This window comes from Mchenga conophoros, linkage group LG11 (assembly GCF_057382185.1).
Source record: "Mchenga conophoros isolate Kocher_MC1m ecotype Shallow Benthic linkage group LG11, M_conophoros_male_GT1.1, whole genome shotgun sequence".
Classification (NCBI taxonomy): Eukaryota; Metazoa; Chordata; class Actinopteri; order Cichliformes; family Cichlidae; genus Mchenga; species Mchenga conophoros.
Window position 1 is genome coordinate 18,460,864 of NC_140536.1, and position 17,881 is coordinate 18,478,744.

The window sequence follows — 17,881 nt, forward strand, 5'->3', positions numbered from 1 at the left end:
ACACCAACTTGATTGACGCTTCAGGAGAGCCAATTGGAGACGGGGTTCGACACTCGTGACCAATAGTAAATATCCAGTACTCTGTGCTCCAACTTTTTATTGAAGCAAGACCCCTCGAGTCAGCGAGGCATGCACCTTACTTTTTCCTCGCCGAGCTCCTGGAAATCATGCTCGCAAAGTGCGAAAACATCGGGGATGCTGTGAAGTCTTTCATTGGCGGTTTGTGGATCGCTTTAAGCGTCTGTTCGGTGTGTGTTCGCGGCCAGGAGGGTAAGAAAACGCCTGTTATGTTGACGCTTTTGATAAGATAAGGATTGTGACGTGGGAGACGGATTTTCGCACATTTCGTTAGCTGCAACTAGAGCTGAAGAGTTTCCCCCGTTTTCTTTAAATTAATCGCACGATTATTAATAATCAAGACTGATGACGTAGGATGAGCACCCAGTCGGCAGCCTCCTTTAAAACACATTTCTGCTGTGTTTAAGATAGTTGTTGTCATATAACCCCGCTAACTATTGCTGTTTTAATGCATTTTCATCAGAAACTGTTGTTGGAAAGACCACCATACCTTGTCCTGTATTCTGCACTGTACACATCCACACTTATTTTGCTGTTCCGATCATCTTTATGGCTCTAAGCCAGAATTAAAGTGCATTAATGTGTCTGTATTTAGGTGCAAAGGTCGCCGATTGGAAGTCATGTTAACAGTTTTTACAAACTCTTTCCTTGCCCGTGTGTACCTAGTGATCCCAGCAATCCTTTCCCAGAGTCTTTTTCTTTCTTTCAACACATCAGTCAGGCCTGTTATGAATCACAGTGACCATATATAAACATAGACAAACAAGCTATTGCCCTGCAGACTATGACTCCACCAGTCAGCCATACCACAAATCTTCAGTGTTGTTTTTGTCGGTCTCTGGGGCTTTGATTTCCGCACATCGGAAGATGATTAAGCCCTGGATACATCATTATTTAACTTAGCAAATATGCTATGCCCCAGCTTTGGTGGGGCCTAGGTTTGGGGGAAACATTTCTACCTCCGGGATTGAATAAGGGGATGTAGTGACAGGTAGCATAGGTGAACATCCTGTCTGCTAGTGTGGACCTGTAAGGACCTGCCAACAAAGCATGAAGTGGAAAACTATATTGCTGGCGTGTTTCTGATGGACTGTCTGCTATCCTAACACCCAAGCTTTATGTGGTTTAGCTCCTGAGATTTCTAAACAGGTCAGAACAGCCTGAACACGAACCCAACAGACTGTGGGTGAAACAGCCCAGTGATCAGGGGGGCAATTACTGGTCACCCAGACATTTCCCAACATTACGCCCTCTTTAAAGCTGGGAAAAGTCCCCCGTGGCCGGCCTCCGGAAGGTGACAGATCCATGCTCTGCTGCCCAGAGTTACAGTATGTGGCTGCGGTATTTCCAGGGAATCCTTTGGGGAATTGAGGGGGGACAATAACAGTTGAAGGCTTATGATATGAGGAACTGAAGTGCTGTTGGGAAGGAGGTGACCAGCTCGGCTGATGCAGGAGGAGACACAGGGCGAATGGAAGGCTACCCTGTAACTTCCAGTCAACAAATATTCAGGAGCCTTTTAAGGGAAGCAAGGACAGCGCTGGTGTTTAGGCTCAGACTGACCCTGGTGCCTTCCTCAGGTTTTGACCATTCTTGGAGCACATTACTTGGGGGAGTGAAAAGTGAGGGCAGGGAGTGTTAGTGTCTGAGCTTGTCACCCCCGCAACACCAATCTCTGTGTGACTCCTGTAGGAAAAAATTTTTGTGACCAACAGGAATCTTAAACCATCTGAATGTTTGTGTTTTCTGTTCCTCTTCAAGTGTTAGTCATAGCAAGATGTAGTATATCAGCACTATGCTTTTTTTTTCCTTCCTTGCTTTTGCCTGGGGAAAAGCACCTCTTGGTACTTAATCTTAAACAATTATGTTTTGCTCTGTATCCAACGTGCAGGTCACAGGTGTTACAGTTGAGCTCTTCCCTTGTTGGTATTTCAAAAAGTCGTGATGACAGAAGGATAAGCATGCCCTGAGCTGCTGTACATGCTCAGATTAGACTCGTTGCTCATCTGTCTTGAAATGGTGTATTAACAAAGCCTTTAATATTTGTATTTAATTAAGAGAGCCAGTTACGTAGCCGTCTCAGGTTATGTCATTTTGGCTTTCCTTAAGGTCTATAATTCCACTCTGCTCACTGCCGTCAGCAGCTGAACAGTTGAAAATATTAATCAACTAGATGCTGACTCAGTTTGTAAAGATTTGTGACCAAAAGGCAAAAGATGCTGAGATGAGTGCCGGGAAAAAATGTTAGTAATGGAGAAGTTTAAGCAGTTAAACATGATAACTCAAGAAGGAAGTCACCAAGGATTTTAAAATTGATATCAGTGGTCAACTTTTCGACAAAATCACTCAGGATTTTCACAAGTGCATCTGTTCGGAGGCTGAGAGGTAGCAGTGGTAGCACCAGTATTTTTTATGTTTGAATGATTCATAGGTCAGCGTTAAGTGGCCTGACAAACAAATAAAAGGAAAACATTCCTCTGGTCTGGATGGAGCGTCGGTGAAGAGACAGCCACTGTCGCTCAAGAAACCTTTAACAACATTACAAGAAAATCTGGCTCCTTGGAAGGAAAATTTAAATAAATGAGGCATGGGTTAAGACCTCTGTATCGGTTTTAGAAGTGAGTGATTAGGAAACATGAAACTGAAAGAAAAGGAAATCAGAAGTTGTTAGAAGTTCATCTTAATTTTTACCGTGTGAACTGTGCCCTTTTTTTCTTGTCGTAGCTTTCTTATAGTGCTTGTTTTGTGTCAGGTAATGGCTGTGGACATACGCTGCTGGCACCAGAGACGGGCACCGTAGCCTCCCAGAACTATCCGGGTACCTACCCCAGTAACGCCTGGTGTAAGTGGAGGCTTCGTGTACCACAGGGGCGCACGCTGCGACTGCTCTTTGGAGATTTTGACGTTGAGAGCAGTCCAGGCTGCAGCAATGGCTCTGTGATGATCACAGACAAAAACGGAGAGCACAGCCTGGGTGAGCACACCTCTTGATTGTTTTATTTATTTATTAATAAATAATAAAGTTAACATTTTTGGTGGGAGAATAAATGAATTTACTATATTGTAGAGAGTTTGGGGGTCTCTGACATATCAGTCAACACATTTACTTAAATATTTCTTTTTTATTTTAATAAACATCAAGTTCATTTTCAAGCTCTCTCCACATCACATAGGTATGGTTGAACTGACCCTTCAGACCTGATTCTAGGGTCTCCTTTCACTCCCTGTCACTCTCATCACATTTGCTGACCCCACTGTGGGAATGACCCTCGCTGTCCAATCGTAGTTTTTCCTCATAAAATCACTTTGTGTCCATTTCTTGTAAGTTGTTAAAAGTCCATTTTAGTGTATTGTTTGCCAGCTCACATAAGCGACAGGTCAGTGCTGTCAAAACATTACCCCGCAGGTTCTCCCTGTGACCCCCACTCACACAAACTTTGCAGCTGGGAATGAAAAGCTTGCAGCTGCCTGATAACCAGATAATCAAGTGTTGTGGAGCGAGGAAGGAAGGATCAGAGTTTAGAAGCACTGCTTTAGCATCATTGCCCTAAGAAAAGTGGTCTAGCTGCATAATGTTACCCTGAGGCAATGAACCAAACAAATCCTGTTTTTAGTAAGTAAATGAAATCAAAGTCTGTCTTTTAAACAACCTCATGTACTTCTTTAGATTCTTTCTTTCAGGCACATGCACATTAGTTTTAGCAGCAGCAGGTATTGTCTCATGGTTCCTGCCCCAAGTCAAAGGTCAAACTGTTCTCATCCTTATTTTACTGAACAGCGACATGTCTTGTGTCATTAATTTAAAATATATAAATACACATTTTAAGGGAGAGGGGAATACAAAAATGTGGTCACACACCAGATGTCTGATGAGAACTTTCCCGTGTCCTCATCAAATCTTAATTGACATACTTACTGACAGAGACTTTGTTCCCACTCATTACTGATGATCTTCCAGTCTGGATTGTATAACTCACTCAGGACATGCCATTGTGTTGATGCACTGACAGAAAAGGCAAACCATATTTCACAGGAGACGTGTAGGTTTTGCAACCAGCTGCATCGTATCCTGAGGGCATAAAAGTTGCTCCAAATTAAGGGTTGAGAGATTCAAGAGATATTCCACTAGGCTGACTATTGTATACATCATCAGATTTCACAGCGCCTCACTTTCTTACAGAAACTTCCTTTTGTTTTGTTTTAGTGTTTTTCTGTCTAACAGACTGTCAAATCTTCATTATTAAGGACTGGAAATGGATGTTTATAGTGCACCGGCGTGTGTGCTGACAGACGTATTTATGTTCTTGTGCTTTATAAACGTAGTTTGTGGGAATGTGTGTTCACAGGTCCTCTGTGCGGGAAGCTTGATGCAGCCGGGAAGAATGTGACATTTAATAGCAATGAAGTAACAATAATGTTCAAGTCGGGCCCACATCGCTCTGGACGAGGGTTTCTGCTCTCTTATGCCACAGATCAGCAGCCAGGTACTCTATAATTTATGCCTTCTGACTGATGTCGTGCTGGGTAACTTTTGATGGAAGCTTCTTTGTTATTCCGATTGCATTGGTTTATTTTTTTCACTGTTTATTTATAGCAGAGTAAATTTGACGCAGAAGGAAATAAAACCACAGAACACCAGAGCATTTCTGGCCTTGGGTAATCTGCAGGGCCAGGGATGAGCCTGTGACAGATTTTAAAATCAACTGTGCACCATATATAATAAATGCACACACTAAAGCACAGAAGCTAAAGGGGAAACAAGGCTGTTACATTATGTTACGTTATGGTTATTTGCCTGATTTATATGTTATATAGGTGCGAGTGGGGTTGTGAGAGAGATCTTTTTTAAGTTTACACTGATACAATCATAACACTAGCTGTTCTGTGACTATTTATCCTTCAGTATAACACATTTGCCCGTGTGTTGACGTGCGCGTGAGTGTATGAGTCATTGCTTATTGGCATTCACCCTCCATCGCCTCCATGTTGGCTCCGGCGTGTTTGCTCAGAGAGCAGGAGTTCTTCTCCTTCTCTCGGGCTGAATGGAATGAGGCCTCAAGCTTCAGTCTGTCACTTGGACCGTCTCGAGCTCTCCTCCCCTCCTCTTCTTCAGCCTGTTAACCACTCCAAGCCCACTGCCGTCCTGTATTCGTCGCTATAAGGCTTCTGAACCCAGCGGCTACTTGTTTCTTGTTTTCAGGGTTTTTTTTAATTTGTTTTTCTTTGTACCCCGGCCAGTTGTGACATGCGTACACCCGGTATGTTTATTCATGGATTAAACCACAAATCTCACTAAATGATACACAATATCAGATTCTCCTTGGGTATTTTTTAAAATAACCATGTAGCCTTACTTACTTAGTCTAAATATAGGCTATTCAGACTAAGTCTTAATTTTCCCGGCTGTGGCCTTGTGTACTGTGCACTATGTATCATAGTTTCCTGTTTTTGCTCAGTTGTTTATGAAATCCAGCAGTGTCTGGAGCTAAGTCTGTACTCAGACATACAAACCACTGTCTGTTGGCCGTGATCACACATGGACCTTTCGCTTTGCTCACAGTAACAAAGGCGTTAGTCACATCAACAGTGATGACCACTCATGCCTGACTATAGCACAGTTGTAGCATCCCAGACCGTCTCACACAGTCTGTTGTCTGTTTGTGTGGTTGAGCGAATGCCGAGGTGGTGTTATGTAAGCCCGAGACACATGGTCCACCCGTACATGCTGTCAAAATGTTAAAAAAAGATTCATTTTGAGGAGCGCCGTTTGAAGTTTTCTGTTTTTGTTTTCAGATCTCATTTCATGTTTACAACGGGGATCTCATTTTAGCTCGCAGCATTTAAGGTAAGCCGTGGACCTCTGCGTCTTCATCTCCGATTCAGTAGAGCTGCAAGTATTTCTCACATGTTGTTCTGCTCCTTCTCAGCGTGTATTGCCCTGCAGGATGCAAGAAGGTCACAGGGGACGTGTGGGGGAACTCTGAGCATGGTTACAGAGATGTAAGCGCAGCAGATTTCATTAGGAAAAGCTGTATTGTACTGTGCTTCTTATCAAATACATGTCTGAAAAGGCTCCATCTCTCTCTTCTGCCACAGACTTCAGTGCTGTGCAAGTCTGCAGTCCATGCAGGAGCTACATCTGACAGTCTGGGAGGCCATATCACTGTGAATCGTGGGAGAAGCCTTACACTGTATGAATCCACCTTTGCCAATGGAGTCCTTTCAAAAATGTATGTGTTTGTTTTCCACATTTTAAATGAGATCTTGTGGAAATGTGTAGCTGCTAGTTTAGTGTAACTGATTTGCATTGATTATCAATATTTCTTTTTCACTTCTTTTGACAGGGGATCACTTTCTGAAAAGAAGCTGCTTTTCATCCAAGGTATGAGCCTGACTTTACATTCACAACCCCAAATAAAAACAGAATCTAGTGATTTGCTGATCTCGTAAAGCCATATTTTATTCTGGATCTGCTTCTTTTAACTCAAAATGTTTTAACTTGGTGAAAGGTACGGGATGCAGACAGGCCATTTCAGTAGCTAGACTTTTCTACCCTGAAGCCTTTCTGTTCTCACAGGTGGTTTAGCATTGTCTTGCTGAGATTATTAAGGCCCTCCCTGAAGTAGAGGTCATCTGGATGGGAGTGCATGTTGCTCTAAAACCTCTATATACATTTCAGCACTGGTGGGGCCTTTATAGATGTGGAGACCTCGATTTAATATGCACTGACACCCCCGTACCATCGACCGTTGTCCACATATGGTTTCTTCTTTGCGCGATAGAGGTTTAACCTGTTGCTAATTAACCTAATTAGTTGCATAAATTCCACCAACTGTTTCTTTTTTAGAGCCACTTACTTTTCCAGCCTTTTGTACCAACGTGTTTTTTATTATTATTTTTTAATAGACGTCTTGCTGCCATCAAATTTAAATTGTGCTCATATTTTTAATATAATAGTAAAATGTCTCAGTTTAAACATTTTCCAAGTTGTATTGTGAATGAATTTATGAGATTTGCAAATCACTGCATTCTGTTTTTGTTTTGTTTATTAAAAATGTTTACATATTTTTTACATGTTACACGGTGTCCCAACTTTATTTTATTTTAAATTGGGGTTGTATAACTTCAGATGATGACGTTTAATGTTCACGATGTTTGAGGAAAGCGTTTAGACGACCTTCGGCATGGCTGAGCGGTGTTCCAACAAAGGTAGGAAATAGGATGGACCCCTGAAGTGTAAACACAGGTGGTGGAGCAGATGGCAAACAAAGACCTTGGATGAAACTCTGAACATCCAGGATGTTATGGAGACTGGGGGGACATGGGTTACATGAAAGGCAGAGTGACAGAATTGCAGTGAGTTTTAAAGAACAGGAAGCCGACACCTATTCACCCAGAGGTGGTGGGCAGGAATCCGAGTGGATCGGAGTGATGACGATAGAATAGTGGGCGAGAAGACTTGGACAGCGTGGGAAAGAGGAAGTAAAGAAAAGATGAGAACAGCAGGAGTAGCGCAAACACAGCTCTTCCTCGCTGAAGCTAAAGGCTTCATTACTATCTGAAACAACCGGTTTGCTGTTTAGCTTCTTTAAATAAAGCGATTTTCATTTCTGCACATTTTGTTTAGGGTTTTTTTTTTTTCTTCTTCTCGCTTTTAAGGCAAAACAGTGTCCATTACTTTCTTGATTTCATGCAGTTCATCACAGGGAACATGAATCTGTGTGGTTTATAATGAAAATGTGTAGGCGAGTGTTACTATGAAGCTCAAATTATAATTCATCAGTTTGTTTGTTTTCCTTTGATCCGTGAACAGAGTGTAACAACAACTTGGCTGTTTCTGCTTTAAACGCCTCATCTTTTGCTGATAAAAACAGTCAAGAGCAGACAAAGTCAAGGAACGCCAGAAATAATGATTTCAGCCATAACTTCCTGCTCTGGACAGCAGACAGTAGTGATCAGAGCCCGTGGGTGGAGATGGAGCTGAGCGATAGAAGCAACATCACAGGTAAAAATAACAATAAGTATGTGTACAAAATATGCTTGGTTTAAGCAATTTATTGTGATTTCATGAATCAGAGATGGACTATTTTTGTTGTTTAAAATCCATGAAGCCTTTTATTTCTTTTTGAATATTGATCTGAAACAAAATCAAACAAGCGTTGTTCTCTTTCTTCAGGAATAGTAACAGCGGGATCAGATGAGTACTACATGGAATCCTACATCCTTTCATTTAGTAAGGATAGAAAGAACTGGAAGCTTTACAAAGATGCTGCAAGCAAAGAAAGAAAGGTAGGTGTTCTGCTTAATGCTTTCACTGCCCCAACTTCCTGTGCTTTTTAAAGCAGTAGACATGCAGATGCTAACTCATTTTGGTCTTTGTGGCTCTTAGGTGTTTCCGGCCTACGCCGATGGACACCTCAGAGTGCTCAATAGCTTGTTTCCTCCTGTGGTGGCTCGATTTGTCCGCCTCCAGCCGCTGAGTTGGCACGGGAGGGCTTCAGCTCAGATTCAGGTCCTGGGCTGTCCTGTTAGTAAGGCCACACCGAGGTCTTCCCGTCCACCAGGCGGTGGTAGGCAGTAGCTCATAAGCTTCCAGATTATCCACAATAAAGTTTGGTTTGTTTGCTTTTAACATGGTTTGATTTGCAGCTGAGTTTCCTGATGTGAAGTTTTCCTGTCTCGATAATTCCCCAACAGACTCTCCGTCCATCAAAGTTAACTCGGGTCCACTGCTCCCAAGCCCCACTCCCACCACCACTGAGTGCACCGTGTTAGTTGAAACAAAACAGAGTATGTACTTGTGTCATCCACCAACTCACCTGTATGAAGTTTATACGAGTAGATTAGAGTCACACCAGTGCAAACAGGGCAATATAGCCATTAATCTGATCGGCAGCACTTTGTACTTTGTAATAACAGCATTCCTTCCTCACACGTGTTCAGTTGTTTACGCAGACTCTCTTGCACTCTTGCAGCCTCCAGTCAGCCAGTAATAGTAGCAGTGGGCGTGGCCCTCGGCCTGATGATATGTGGCAGTTGTGTTTTGGCTGGATTCTGGTTGAAGCGAAGGTACTGCACATGTACTAATTAACTTTCCTGTATGGACATACTGTCACTGATTTTTGATACATGGATTGCTGTCACGAAATATCAACGTTCATTATTTTATTTAACCTCTGAGTTTGTTTTTTGTTATTTGAAATTGTAGGAAAAAAGATTCACAAATGAAGTACTCCTACTCTGTCCCCACAAGTAAGTCTAGCACTTTTCAGATTATTTTTTTAACATACTTTTTAGTTATGAATCCTTTTTTAATGTTGCAATGATTTTTATGGTTGTGATTTTTGTGTAGGTTCTCAGAGTTTGAAGGAAAAGAGTTTTCCCGGCTCACAGTCGTACCCTCTGGTTCGAAACGTCCACGATGCACTACCAAACCCTCCTCTTAATGGTGAGAATTCACATTTTTATCAATTACAGGAAGTTGCTGGTGCTGCTTTGTTCTTCTGCAAGTGTCGTCAGCTGCTACCTTTGAAGTTTATTTGTCCTGTTAAGTGTTCGGCTCTCCATCTTTCCCGCTCTAATGGTCTCTAGCTTCAGTGGTCAGTTTGAGTAGCTCACACCAAGCCTGACAGGCAAACAGTTCTCTCCACGGGCTGTCCATTCTTTCCTCTGGCTCAGCCCATCACCCAGTCACACCATAAACATTCCTTTCTTTGGTCCACAGAGGCTCACTGAAAGAGACCCTTTAATTGGAGCTCGATACAGGGCACTCAGCCTACTCCCCCCCCCCCTCCCCCCCTCCTCCCAGCAGTCCCATCTCTGCCTCCCTTACCCCTTCCCTCAGTGAGGGGGCCCTTCTCTGAGAGGTCCAGTGATAAACAGGACAGACGGTCAATGCTAAGACAATCAAAGCCCTCAGTAAAGCCTGTCTAATTAAAATAGCTCTGGGTCTTAGACTCCCTGTGTGCTCTTGAAAGTCCAGGCCTCCCACACCACGGCGTCTTCTGCGAGGACAAAGAGTAGTCTGGATGGATCTAAGTGCTAGACCGTCAGCCCTCATCCTTGCGATTAGATGAGACGTTGTTGGTGGCCAGACGTCTCGTGCAGCGCTCTGCATTGTCCTAGAGACAGCTATTTGGTAGAAAAGAAGCAGAAGTTTCCCAGAAATTGATTTGCAAGATGTAAACAAGAAGTGGAGTTTTTCCCATTATCGAAAGTAGCCTGCTGCTACATGTTTTAGTATCTGTGTGTTTAAGTTTGTGTAAAAATGTCTTGATGCATGCTCAATCATCCCCGTCAGGAAATTACAAAAAGTTGATGTTGTTCATCTGGATGTCGCATTTCACTGAAAACGCTGCATCCAGATGAACAAAATCAACAATCAAACCATCAAATCATATAAAAATAGTGATCTGTGACCTACTGATCTGGCAAACCAAGAACTTTTTAGGAGCTACGGTTCTGCTGGTCGGAAATGCCGACAAATCCCATGACTTTAAAAGCACCCAGACGGGAGTTGCGGTGCATATCTTCACTCTGTTAAATGTAGAGTCTGTTTGTGCACCAAGAAAGTCTTCAGAGGAAAACTACCTCACAGAATTCAGAGTGACTTTTAGGATAAGCCAGAGTCGTTCTGGATGCTGTGCAGAGATAAAACTGAACTTTTGTGGAGAGAAAAACTGAGCAGCTGCTGACAGAAAGAAGACCAGGCTGCTCTGTGGTTGGGTGGCACGAATAACGGGAAGAACAGATTTTATTAAAATTCAGGTTTTGTTGTTGTTGTGCAGGCACTTCAAGAAGCTGGCTTTTAAAGCAGACCTCAAATGTTATAGGATACAGCAGCTTCAGTATTTAGAACCTAAACATTATGTAAAAGTCTGCGTGTGTACGATGTAAGTAAATGTGCCCGGGCCCCTCAAACTAATCAACTGCCAAATCCAATTTATGAGGTAACACTGAGTGAATAAATGTATTCACTAGTTTATTGTGTCTTTTTGAAAACAGTTTGGATTTTTAACTTTCTGCCATAGTTGCAGGATTGATGCTACTCTCTTATTGGTCTTATTTATAGTTAGGTCAATCAGGTAGGTCATGTCATTGGTAGCGTGTATGTGCGTGTCACTGTTTCTGTCTGTAAACACGACGGCTCGAAATGCAGGGGTGCAGATTGGGGTCATGTTAACAAGCCATTTATAATTTGCCTTGCATGCACTGAGGTCTTGAAGGTCAACCTAATGATTTATTTCTTTATAAAAGCCTTGTAAGGTGTTTACTGTCCGCATGTAGAAAGTACTGTATAAAGATTTGAAATATCAGGTCACGTTTGACCTTTTCTTTACGGTGAAGTAAGTTTACATAGTAATTAATTTTCATAAAAGGTCGATCTTTAAGACTGTCCTTAAAATTCTGCTGCTTTTGTTCTTATTGGCAACAATTAGGAGATGATATACCGGCATATGGAGATACTGAATGTCACGATACAGGATAGATCCAAATATCATGTCAGGTTTGACCTCTGATCTCACGAAGGTTTGCTGTATGTCAGGTGACCAGGAAAAAAAAATCTTGTATGACTTTTCTTACATAAATGAGCTTCCTCCGAAGGGTGGCTGGCCTCTCCCTTAGAGATAGGGTGAGAAGTTCGGCCATCCGGGAGGGGCTCAGAGTAGAGCAGCTGCTGCTCCACATCGAAAGGAGCCAGCTGAGGTGGTTCGGGCATCTGACAAGGATGCCCCCTGGGCGCCTCCTGGGTGAGGTGTTCCAGGCATGTCCCACCGGGAGGAGGCCCCGGGGCAGACCCAGGACACGCTGGAGAGATTATATCTCTCGGCTGGCCTGGGAACGCCTTGGTATTCCCCCGGATAAGCTGGAGGAGGTGGCTGGGGAGAGGGAGGTCTGGGCCTCTTTGCTTAGGCTGCTGCCCCCGCGACCCGGCCCCGGACAAAGCGGATGAAAATGGATGGACTTTTCTTACATTTACATTTTCTCTTTTCTTCTCTAATCCTCCCAGACTATGCTGAGCCAGCTCTTACACCTATTGGACATAAAGTTGGCTCAACGTTTAAACCTTCCTCAGAAGAGTGTTATACTGCCCCCTTCACCTGCAGCCATTATGACACTCCTGGCTGCCTGCCCGAGTATGCAGAGCCACTTCCTCCAGAGCCTGAGTATGCCACTCCGTTCTCAGATCAGCCCTCTGACTCCAGCATCATTCCTGCACCGACATCCAGTCACAGTCAGTATGACTGCCCCTCACACAGGGTGCTCTTCAATGGCTACTGCACTCCCGCGCTACATGCCAATGGACCAAGACCAGTCAGTGCTGTCTATGCAGAACCCAAGTCTTGTGATTCTTTACAACAGAAACACACATACGAAGATCCTTTGTGAGCACAGCAAACTTAGACTCAGGAAAAGGCTCTTTGGAGTTGAAATGTGTGTTGGCACCAGAGCAACAATTGGAGTGGTCTGAAGTTGAACAGTGAGCTGGACAGTGCTGTTCAGAATGCACTAACTGGACCTCCCGTGAGTGATGTACCCAAGGAAGTCACTATGCATATGAGGGTATTCAGACTAAACACTGAGAGCCACATGGAGGCAGATATTTCCATCAAGGAAGTATGGGATAGGTTTTTGGTTTTTTTTTTTCTTCATATTGCACAAATAAATACAGGCTCAGTTTGTCTCAGAGATACTGTTTGATGAAATGTTTAATCACATAACTGCACTTTCCAAAAGCACATACAGAAATTTATGTGTAGTCTTCTCCACAAATTAAGGCAAAACAAAAAATGAATATGTTACAAAGCATTGTATTCACAATGTATCATTTCAAAAACATTTATGAAGCACTATAAATTGTAACCTGTAACAAAGAGTACTGTTATAATTACACATAACCACTAGGTGGCTGCCACGAGCTTCAGACGTTAAGCAACAATGGACTGTGTAATTATTTGTCTGCGCAGGTAATTATCACCCGGTAACATACCAACAGCTAAAAATAACTGCTTGGATTGTAGTACAACTGAGAGGCACGAAAGGCAGTAAGATGACATAATTAGGAAGGACTGTCCTTTGCTTGGATGAACAGCTGTGTTCAGCCACTTTTCCTGGAGAAAGAAATGCTCTGTCTAGTTAAACAAGTCTCCAGAGGAAGAGTACGTTCCTCTGCTGGAGGCCGAGTTATCGCAAAATGTTAACATTTAAAAAAAAAAAAAAAACCCACCTCTACTGGCCTTGTTTGTTAGGCCTTTGCTGCTGTATAGCACCTTTCTCAGAATTACAGAATTAAGTGAAAAATTATAATAGTTATATTTGTATACTTGTATTATTATTTTTTTTACTTTATATTATATCCCATGGAAAGTTGTTTTTTTTTTTGTATAGAAGACATGTGGTTTTATAAATGATTAAGTTACTAAATAACTTAATTAAACCTGTGACACTGATGTTTACTACAGATCCATGTTTAACATATAAAATTGTACTTGTTCCTATTTCATTCCTATTTCAAGGCATTTTGTATAAAAAGAGCCAGGTGGCAGTCCTCAATCCCATAATAAAATGCTACTAAAAGCCCATCAAATTACATTAATGTGACATGCTTTCTGGTATCATAATACAACACTGGGACTGCTGGATAAGGCACAATTACACAGATGTGTTAGCAACCAGTTGGTTTGGTGTGTGTGATGGATGGACATCAGGCTCTCTTGGAAATTAGATTTTTTTTTTTTTTTTACCTGGATATATAAAGGACTGCTAAAATGGGGTAAATTTGTACATATAGGACACTTCACTCACATACATCAGGACTGAAAAGCTGATGGAGAGTAGAAAAAAAAAATACATGAATTCTAAAAGTAAACTGTGGTTGTGTTTAAATAGAAAAGGTTTAGCGTTGAGTTTCAGCACAATCTTAGTGTGAAATATCAGAAAAACACTTAAAAAGGAGTGCAATATTACTGAATTTCCAATTTGAAAGCAGTTTTGCTTAAAGAACAGATTCCATAAGATGTTCAGTCTGTTATAATCTACCAGCCGCAGTAATTTACTCTCTTTCACTTTCAGCATCTGTGCTGAACTCTTCCCTCTGCCCCTCCTCCTCTCTTCCCTCGTGGGAGTAATGCACCAGAGACTGGTGTCTGTTCCTGGACAGTGCGTCTTTAAAGCGCAGGCCGCAGTCTTCGCATGCATACGGCAGCCCCTCTCTTGCTCCTTCTGGCTGAGATTTGCCCTCGTTCCCACTGATTGGTGTAGAGGTGGGATGAGAAGCAATTAAATCTGAGGAATCCCGAGTATTCAGAACTGCGTGTGAGTCGATACCTGGACTGTTGGGTGCATTTAACGCAGCGCCGGTTGGAGGTGTCGTTCTGGGGCGCCCGGGCTGACAAGCACGACCTGTGGGTCCTCGGTACACGCCTCCAGTCTCCCCTGTGACCTCAGGAGCCAGCCCGTGGACTGTGCGGTAGTGGAAACGGATCCCGGAGCGGTTGGAAAAGCCCTTGCCACAGATGCTGCAGATAAAGGGTCTCTCTCCAGTGTGGATGCGAGTGTGTATCTTTAGCGCTCCGGACTGGGTGAAACACTTGCCACACTGGTTGCAGCGGTAGGGCTTCTCTCCTGTGTGCGTCCTCTGGTGGGCACGCACCCCTGCCAGATGGGGGAAACCTCTGCCACAGAAGCCACATGAATATGGCTTTTCACCCGTGTGAATCCGCCTGTGGATCTTCAGCGCTCCAGACTGGCTGAAACTTTTCCCACAGTCGGAGCATGAGTAGGGCCGTGCACCAGTGTGCACATTGAGGTGTATGCGGAGGTTGCTGTGTGAATTGAAGGCCCTGCCGCACTCTGTGCAAATGAACCCGGCTGGTTTGTGAGCGTGCTCGGAGCGCTGGTGTTGTAGCAGCTGGGACGGTCTAGAAAATGAGGCGGAGCAGTGCATGCAGGGATGCAGTGACGACAGCAAGGTTGTAGAAGTCCTAACCCTCTCCTCCTGCTGCTGTGCTTGCCTGTGCTGACGGTGGCACACCTGATTACAGGCATGAAAGGAGTGAGGGCAAGACAAGCATGGAAACGCGCCAGAGAGCCGAGCAGAGTGCGAGTGGGCGAGCTGGGGGCAGGGTAAACAGGACGTTAAAGGGCAGTGGTGGTGGTGAAAGTGATGGTGAGCATGGGTGTGAGAAAACGGGGAGTCTGTGCCCTCCTGGCGGCCTAGTGTCTGGGTACAGGTTTGCAGGCCGGGGTGACAACACAAGTGTGGAAACATAGAAAGATGGGACAAAGACGCTCTTGAAGGAGGCACATCAGAGTTTTGGTTCTGGCTCTGAGTCCCTCTGTCTACATCCTCGTTCTGTGATCGGCTGGGCAGGCCCGTCTCTAGCTCAGATGTAGTGGTGGTCGTGCTGCTGGGTAAGGTGGACTCTGGTAAACACATGCTAAGGCTCACTGGACCAGCAATACTGAGATCTTTTGGGTGGGATATGGTCTCTGAGTGTGGCGGCAAGGACAGAGGCTGTCTGGATGTTAGGGTCTCAAATGAAGGAGGGAGACTGGAGAAAGGGCAGCCAGGGCAGGTGCAGGCATGATGCAGATCTAAAGCTGAAGGACAAACCGAACCACATCAGTAGGAAAATAAAATTTACAAGAAAATGGGTGGACTTGTTTATTTACACGGCTCCTACCTTCTCTCCGGTCTCTGGTCTCTCTCGCCCTCTGTGATGCCCCTGCACCCATCTTTTCCCGAACAGGTCTAAGTGGCTCAAGCGATGTAGCTTTGAACGCAAGAGCACCATCAGCAGCACCACCTCCTGCCACGCCCCATGCTGCATTAAACACATCTGGCGGATTTTTTGAGGAGTTTCCAGATGTGATAAGGTCACCGAGGAACTGATGCATCTCCATCCAGGAGCACTGACCATGCTGCAAAAGGTACACAAAGCATGAGTGCAGAGGCTGCATGTGGTGAGTGAACAGACTCCACACAGTCCAGTTAGCTGGCTCGTGTGAGCTACTGGCTGCTCTCAAAATAGGCTGAAAACGTGACGTTTTAGCTAAAGCAAACAACAGACTCGCTTACTTACAATATCGCTACACTTGTCTTTGTCCATGAATTCAAAATAACGCCGCCGCTGTCGCCACAAAACCCACAGCAACGAATTTAAAGTTTTAAATTTCGATAGCACGGCTGGAAACGATAAAAGAAAGTTACAGCTTTTACACATCGGCTGTCGACCATCCGTGTAGCCCACTTAAAACATCCCGTCACCAGGCATTGTAGTTCCGGGATTTTTAAATCACGTGACGGGAGTTGTAGTCTTTTCTTTCCCCCTTCTTTTTCAGAAAAGATGGGCGTTTATTTATTTTTTTAATATCTACTGGTAAGTTGTATTAATTTTTTTTGTTTTTATTCAATTTATAGCACTTATTGTATCCTGATAAACTGCAACTGTTATGTCAAATATCAAATGTGATTTTTGACATAACAGTTACAATTAGGCTGTAGTTACCTACATGTTTTGTTTTGTTAGGTTACACCTATTCCACTGCTGGAAATGCAGATCTAATCAGCCAATCACACGGTACCTGCTCAGTAAATTTAGGTGTGTAGACATGGTCCAGCGATCCAGAGGACCTGCTGAAGTTCAAATTGAGCATCAGAATAGGGAAGAAAGGTGTTGGTGAACGGTTGTTGGTGTCAGGCGGGCTGGTCTGAATATTTTATAAAGTGCTGATCTACTGAGATTTTTCCACAAAACCATCTCTAGGGTTTAAAGAGTATCAGCCAAAAAACAATAAATATCCAGGAAGCATCAGTTCCTCGAGTGGTCAGAGATCAGAGGAGAATAGCCAGGCTGCTTCAAGCTGAAAGGAGGGCAACAGTAACTGAAGTGAGCACTCATTTATGTAGAAGAGAATCCCTGATTTACTCCCTGCAGACAGGCTACAGCAGCAGAAGATCACACCAGGTGTCACTCCTGTCAGCTAACTACAGGAAACTGAGGCCACTGTTAAATCTCACCTCGTATCAAGATTTTTTAGGCACATTTGGGCAGAGCATGATTTAAACACCACGGTCTACCTGAGTAATGTTGCTGACCATCTGCATCCCTTTGTGACCACAGTGAACCCATGTTTCAATGGCTGTTTCCGGGAGTATAGTACACTACGTTGCAAAAAAGCTCAGATCATCTGAAACTGGTTTCTTGAACATGAAAATCAGGTGGCTTCACTGTATTCAGGTGGCTTCTGCGGTCGCTAGATGTCAATCCAATAAAGCACCTTTAGTTGGGGTGCAACAGGATGTGGAGCAGACAAATCTGCAGCAACTGTGATGCCATCATGTCAACATGAACCAAAATCTTGGAGGAATGTTTCCAGCACCTTCTATGCCATGAAAAATTAAAGCTGTTCTGAAGACCAAAGGGGCTCTAACCTGGGACTAACAAAGTGTATCTGATGAATCTATGTCTATACACACACAGACTGTGGGTAAATATATAATGCCTTTTACACCCACAATTGTGGCCTAATAAATATATTTTTAAAGTTGTTATTGACATGAAATTCTCACCAGATGTCGGTAACAACCAATCCAGTCCACACATGCCAAGAAATTTACCAGTAGGTGGCCATAAATTATGTGTAATAATGAGAAATAATGCAGGGAAAAGTACTGAACGCACGAAGAAAGGTAGGCACAATCTATGAGTAATTAGAAAGCAACCCTGCGGCTTTAATACCAGCTGGTTCACTCCCAGCTGATGGCTCATAAAAATGTTTCATTACCAAGTTGTCAAAT

The 17,881-nt window shown here is 43.6% G+C and overlaps 2 protein-coding genes across 4 annotated transcripts; one reads left to right on the forward strand and one right to left on the reverse strand.

Moving 5' to 3' along the window:
• The first annotated feature begins 98 nt into the window (after positions 1–98).
• Positions 99–13,666, forward strand: LOC146563894 (discoidin, CUB and LCCL domain-containing protein 1). 2 transcript variants are annotated; one of them, XM_085291261.1, is made up of 15 exons: positions 99–270; positions 2,831–3,052; positions 4,425–4,562; positions 5,872–5,923; positions 6,006–6,078; positions 6,175–6,308; positions 6,423–6,460; positions 7,892–8,083; positions 8,255–8,367; positions 8,468–8,648; positions 8,776–8,868; positions 9,054–9,147; positions 9,287–9,330; positions 9,431–9,526; positions 12,089–13,666. In XM_085291261.1, exons 1-15 carry the CDS (start codon positions 168–170, stop codon positions 12,466–12,468), a joined length of 1,953 nt encoding a protein of 650 aa, XP_085147387.1. In that variant the 5' UTR covers positions 99–167; the 3' UTR covers positions 12,469–13,666. The 2 variants fall into 2 exon arrangements, with proteins under 2 accessions (XP_085147387.1, XP_085147388.1); XM_085291262.1 differs by having other exon boundaries at positions 167–270; positions 2,803–3,052.
• LOC146563895 (uncharacterized) lies at positions 13,659–16,410 on the reverse strand. Of its 2 annotated transcripts, XM_085291263.1 has the most exons (3): positions 16,164–16,410; positions 15,765–16,002; positions 13,659–15,681 (listed from the first exon to the last, which is right to left on the reverse strand). In XM_085291263.1, the coding sequence occupies exons 1-3, from the start codon at positions 16,302–16,304 to the stop codon at positions 14,132–14,134; spliced, it is 1,929 nt and encodes a 642-aa protein (XP_085147389.1). In that variant the 5' UTR covers positions 16,305–16,410; the 3' UTR covers positions 13,659–14,131. The 2 variants fall into 2 exon arrangements, with proteins under 2 accessions (XP_085147389.1, XP_085147390.1); XM_085291264.1 differs by lacking the exon at positions 16,164–16,410 and having other exon boundaries at positions 15,765–16,056.
• Positions 16,411–17,881: the final 1,471 nt, after the last annotated feature.

Excerpts from the sequence above, each read along its gene's own strand:
- LOC146563894 (XM_085291261.1), top strand. The coding sequence starts at position 168 with ATGCTCGCAAAGTGCGAAAACATCGGGGATGCTGTGAAGTCTTTCATT. Across the intron at positions 6,309-6,422 it reads AATGGAGTCCTTTCAAAAAT|GGGATCACTTTCTGAAAAGA; the intron begins GTATGTGTTTGT and ends TTCTTTTGACAG. Across the intron at positions 9,331-9,430 it reads CTCCTACTCTGTCCCCACAA|GTTCTCAGAGTTTGAAGGAA; the intron begins GTAAGTCTAGCA and ends ATTTTTGTGTAG.
- LOC146563895 (XM_085291263.1), bottom strand. The coding sequence starts at position 16,304 with ATGTGTAAAAGCTGTAACTTTCTTTTATCGTTTCCAGCCGTGCTATCG. Across the intron at positions 16,003-16,163 it reads AAGACAAGTGTAGCGATATT|CATGGTCAGTGCTCCTGGAT; the intron begins GTAAGTAAGCGA and ends TACCTTTTGCAG. Across the intron at positions 15,682-15,764 it reads GACCAGAGACCGGAGAGAAG|CTTTAGATCTGCATCATGCC; the intron begins GTAGGAGCCGTG and ends TTTGTCCTTCAG.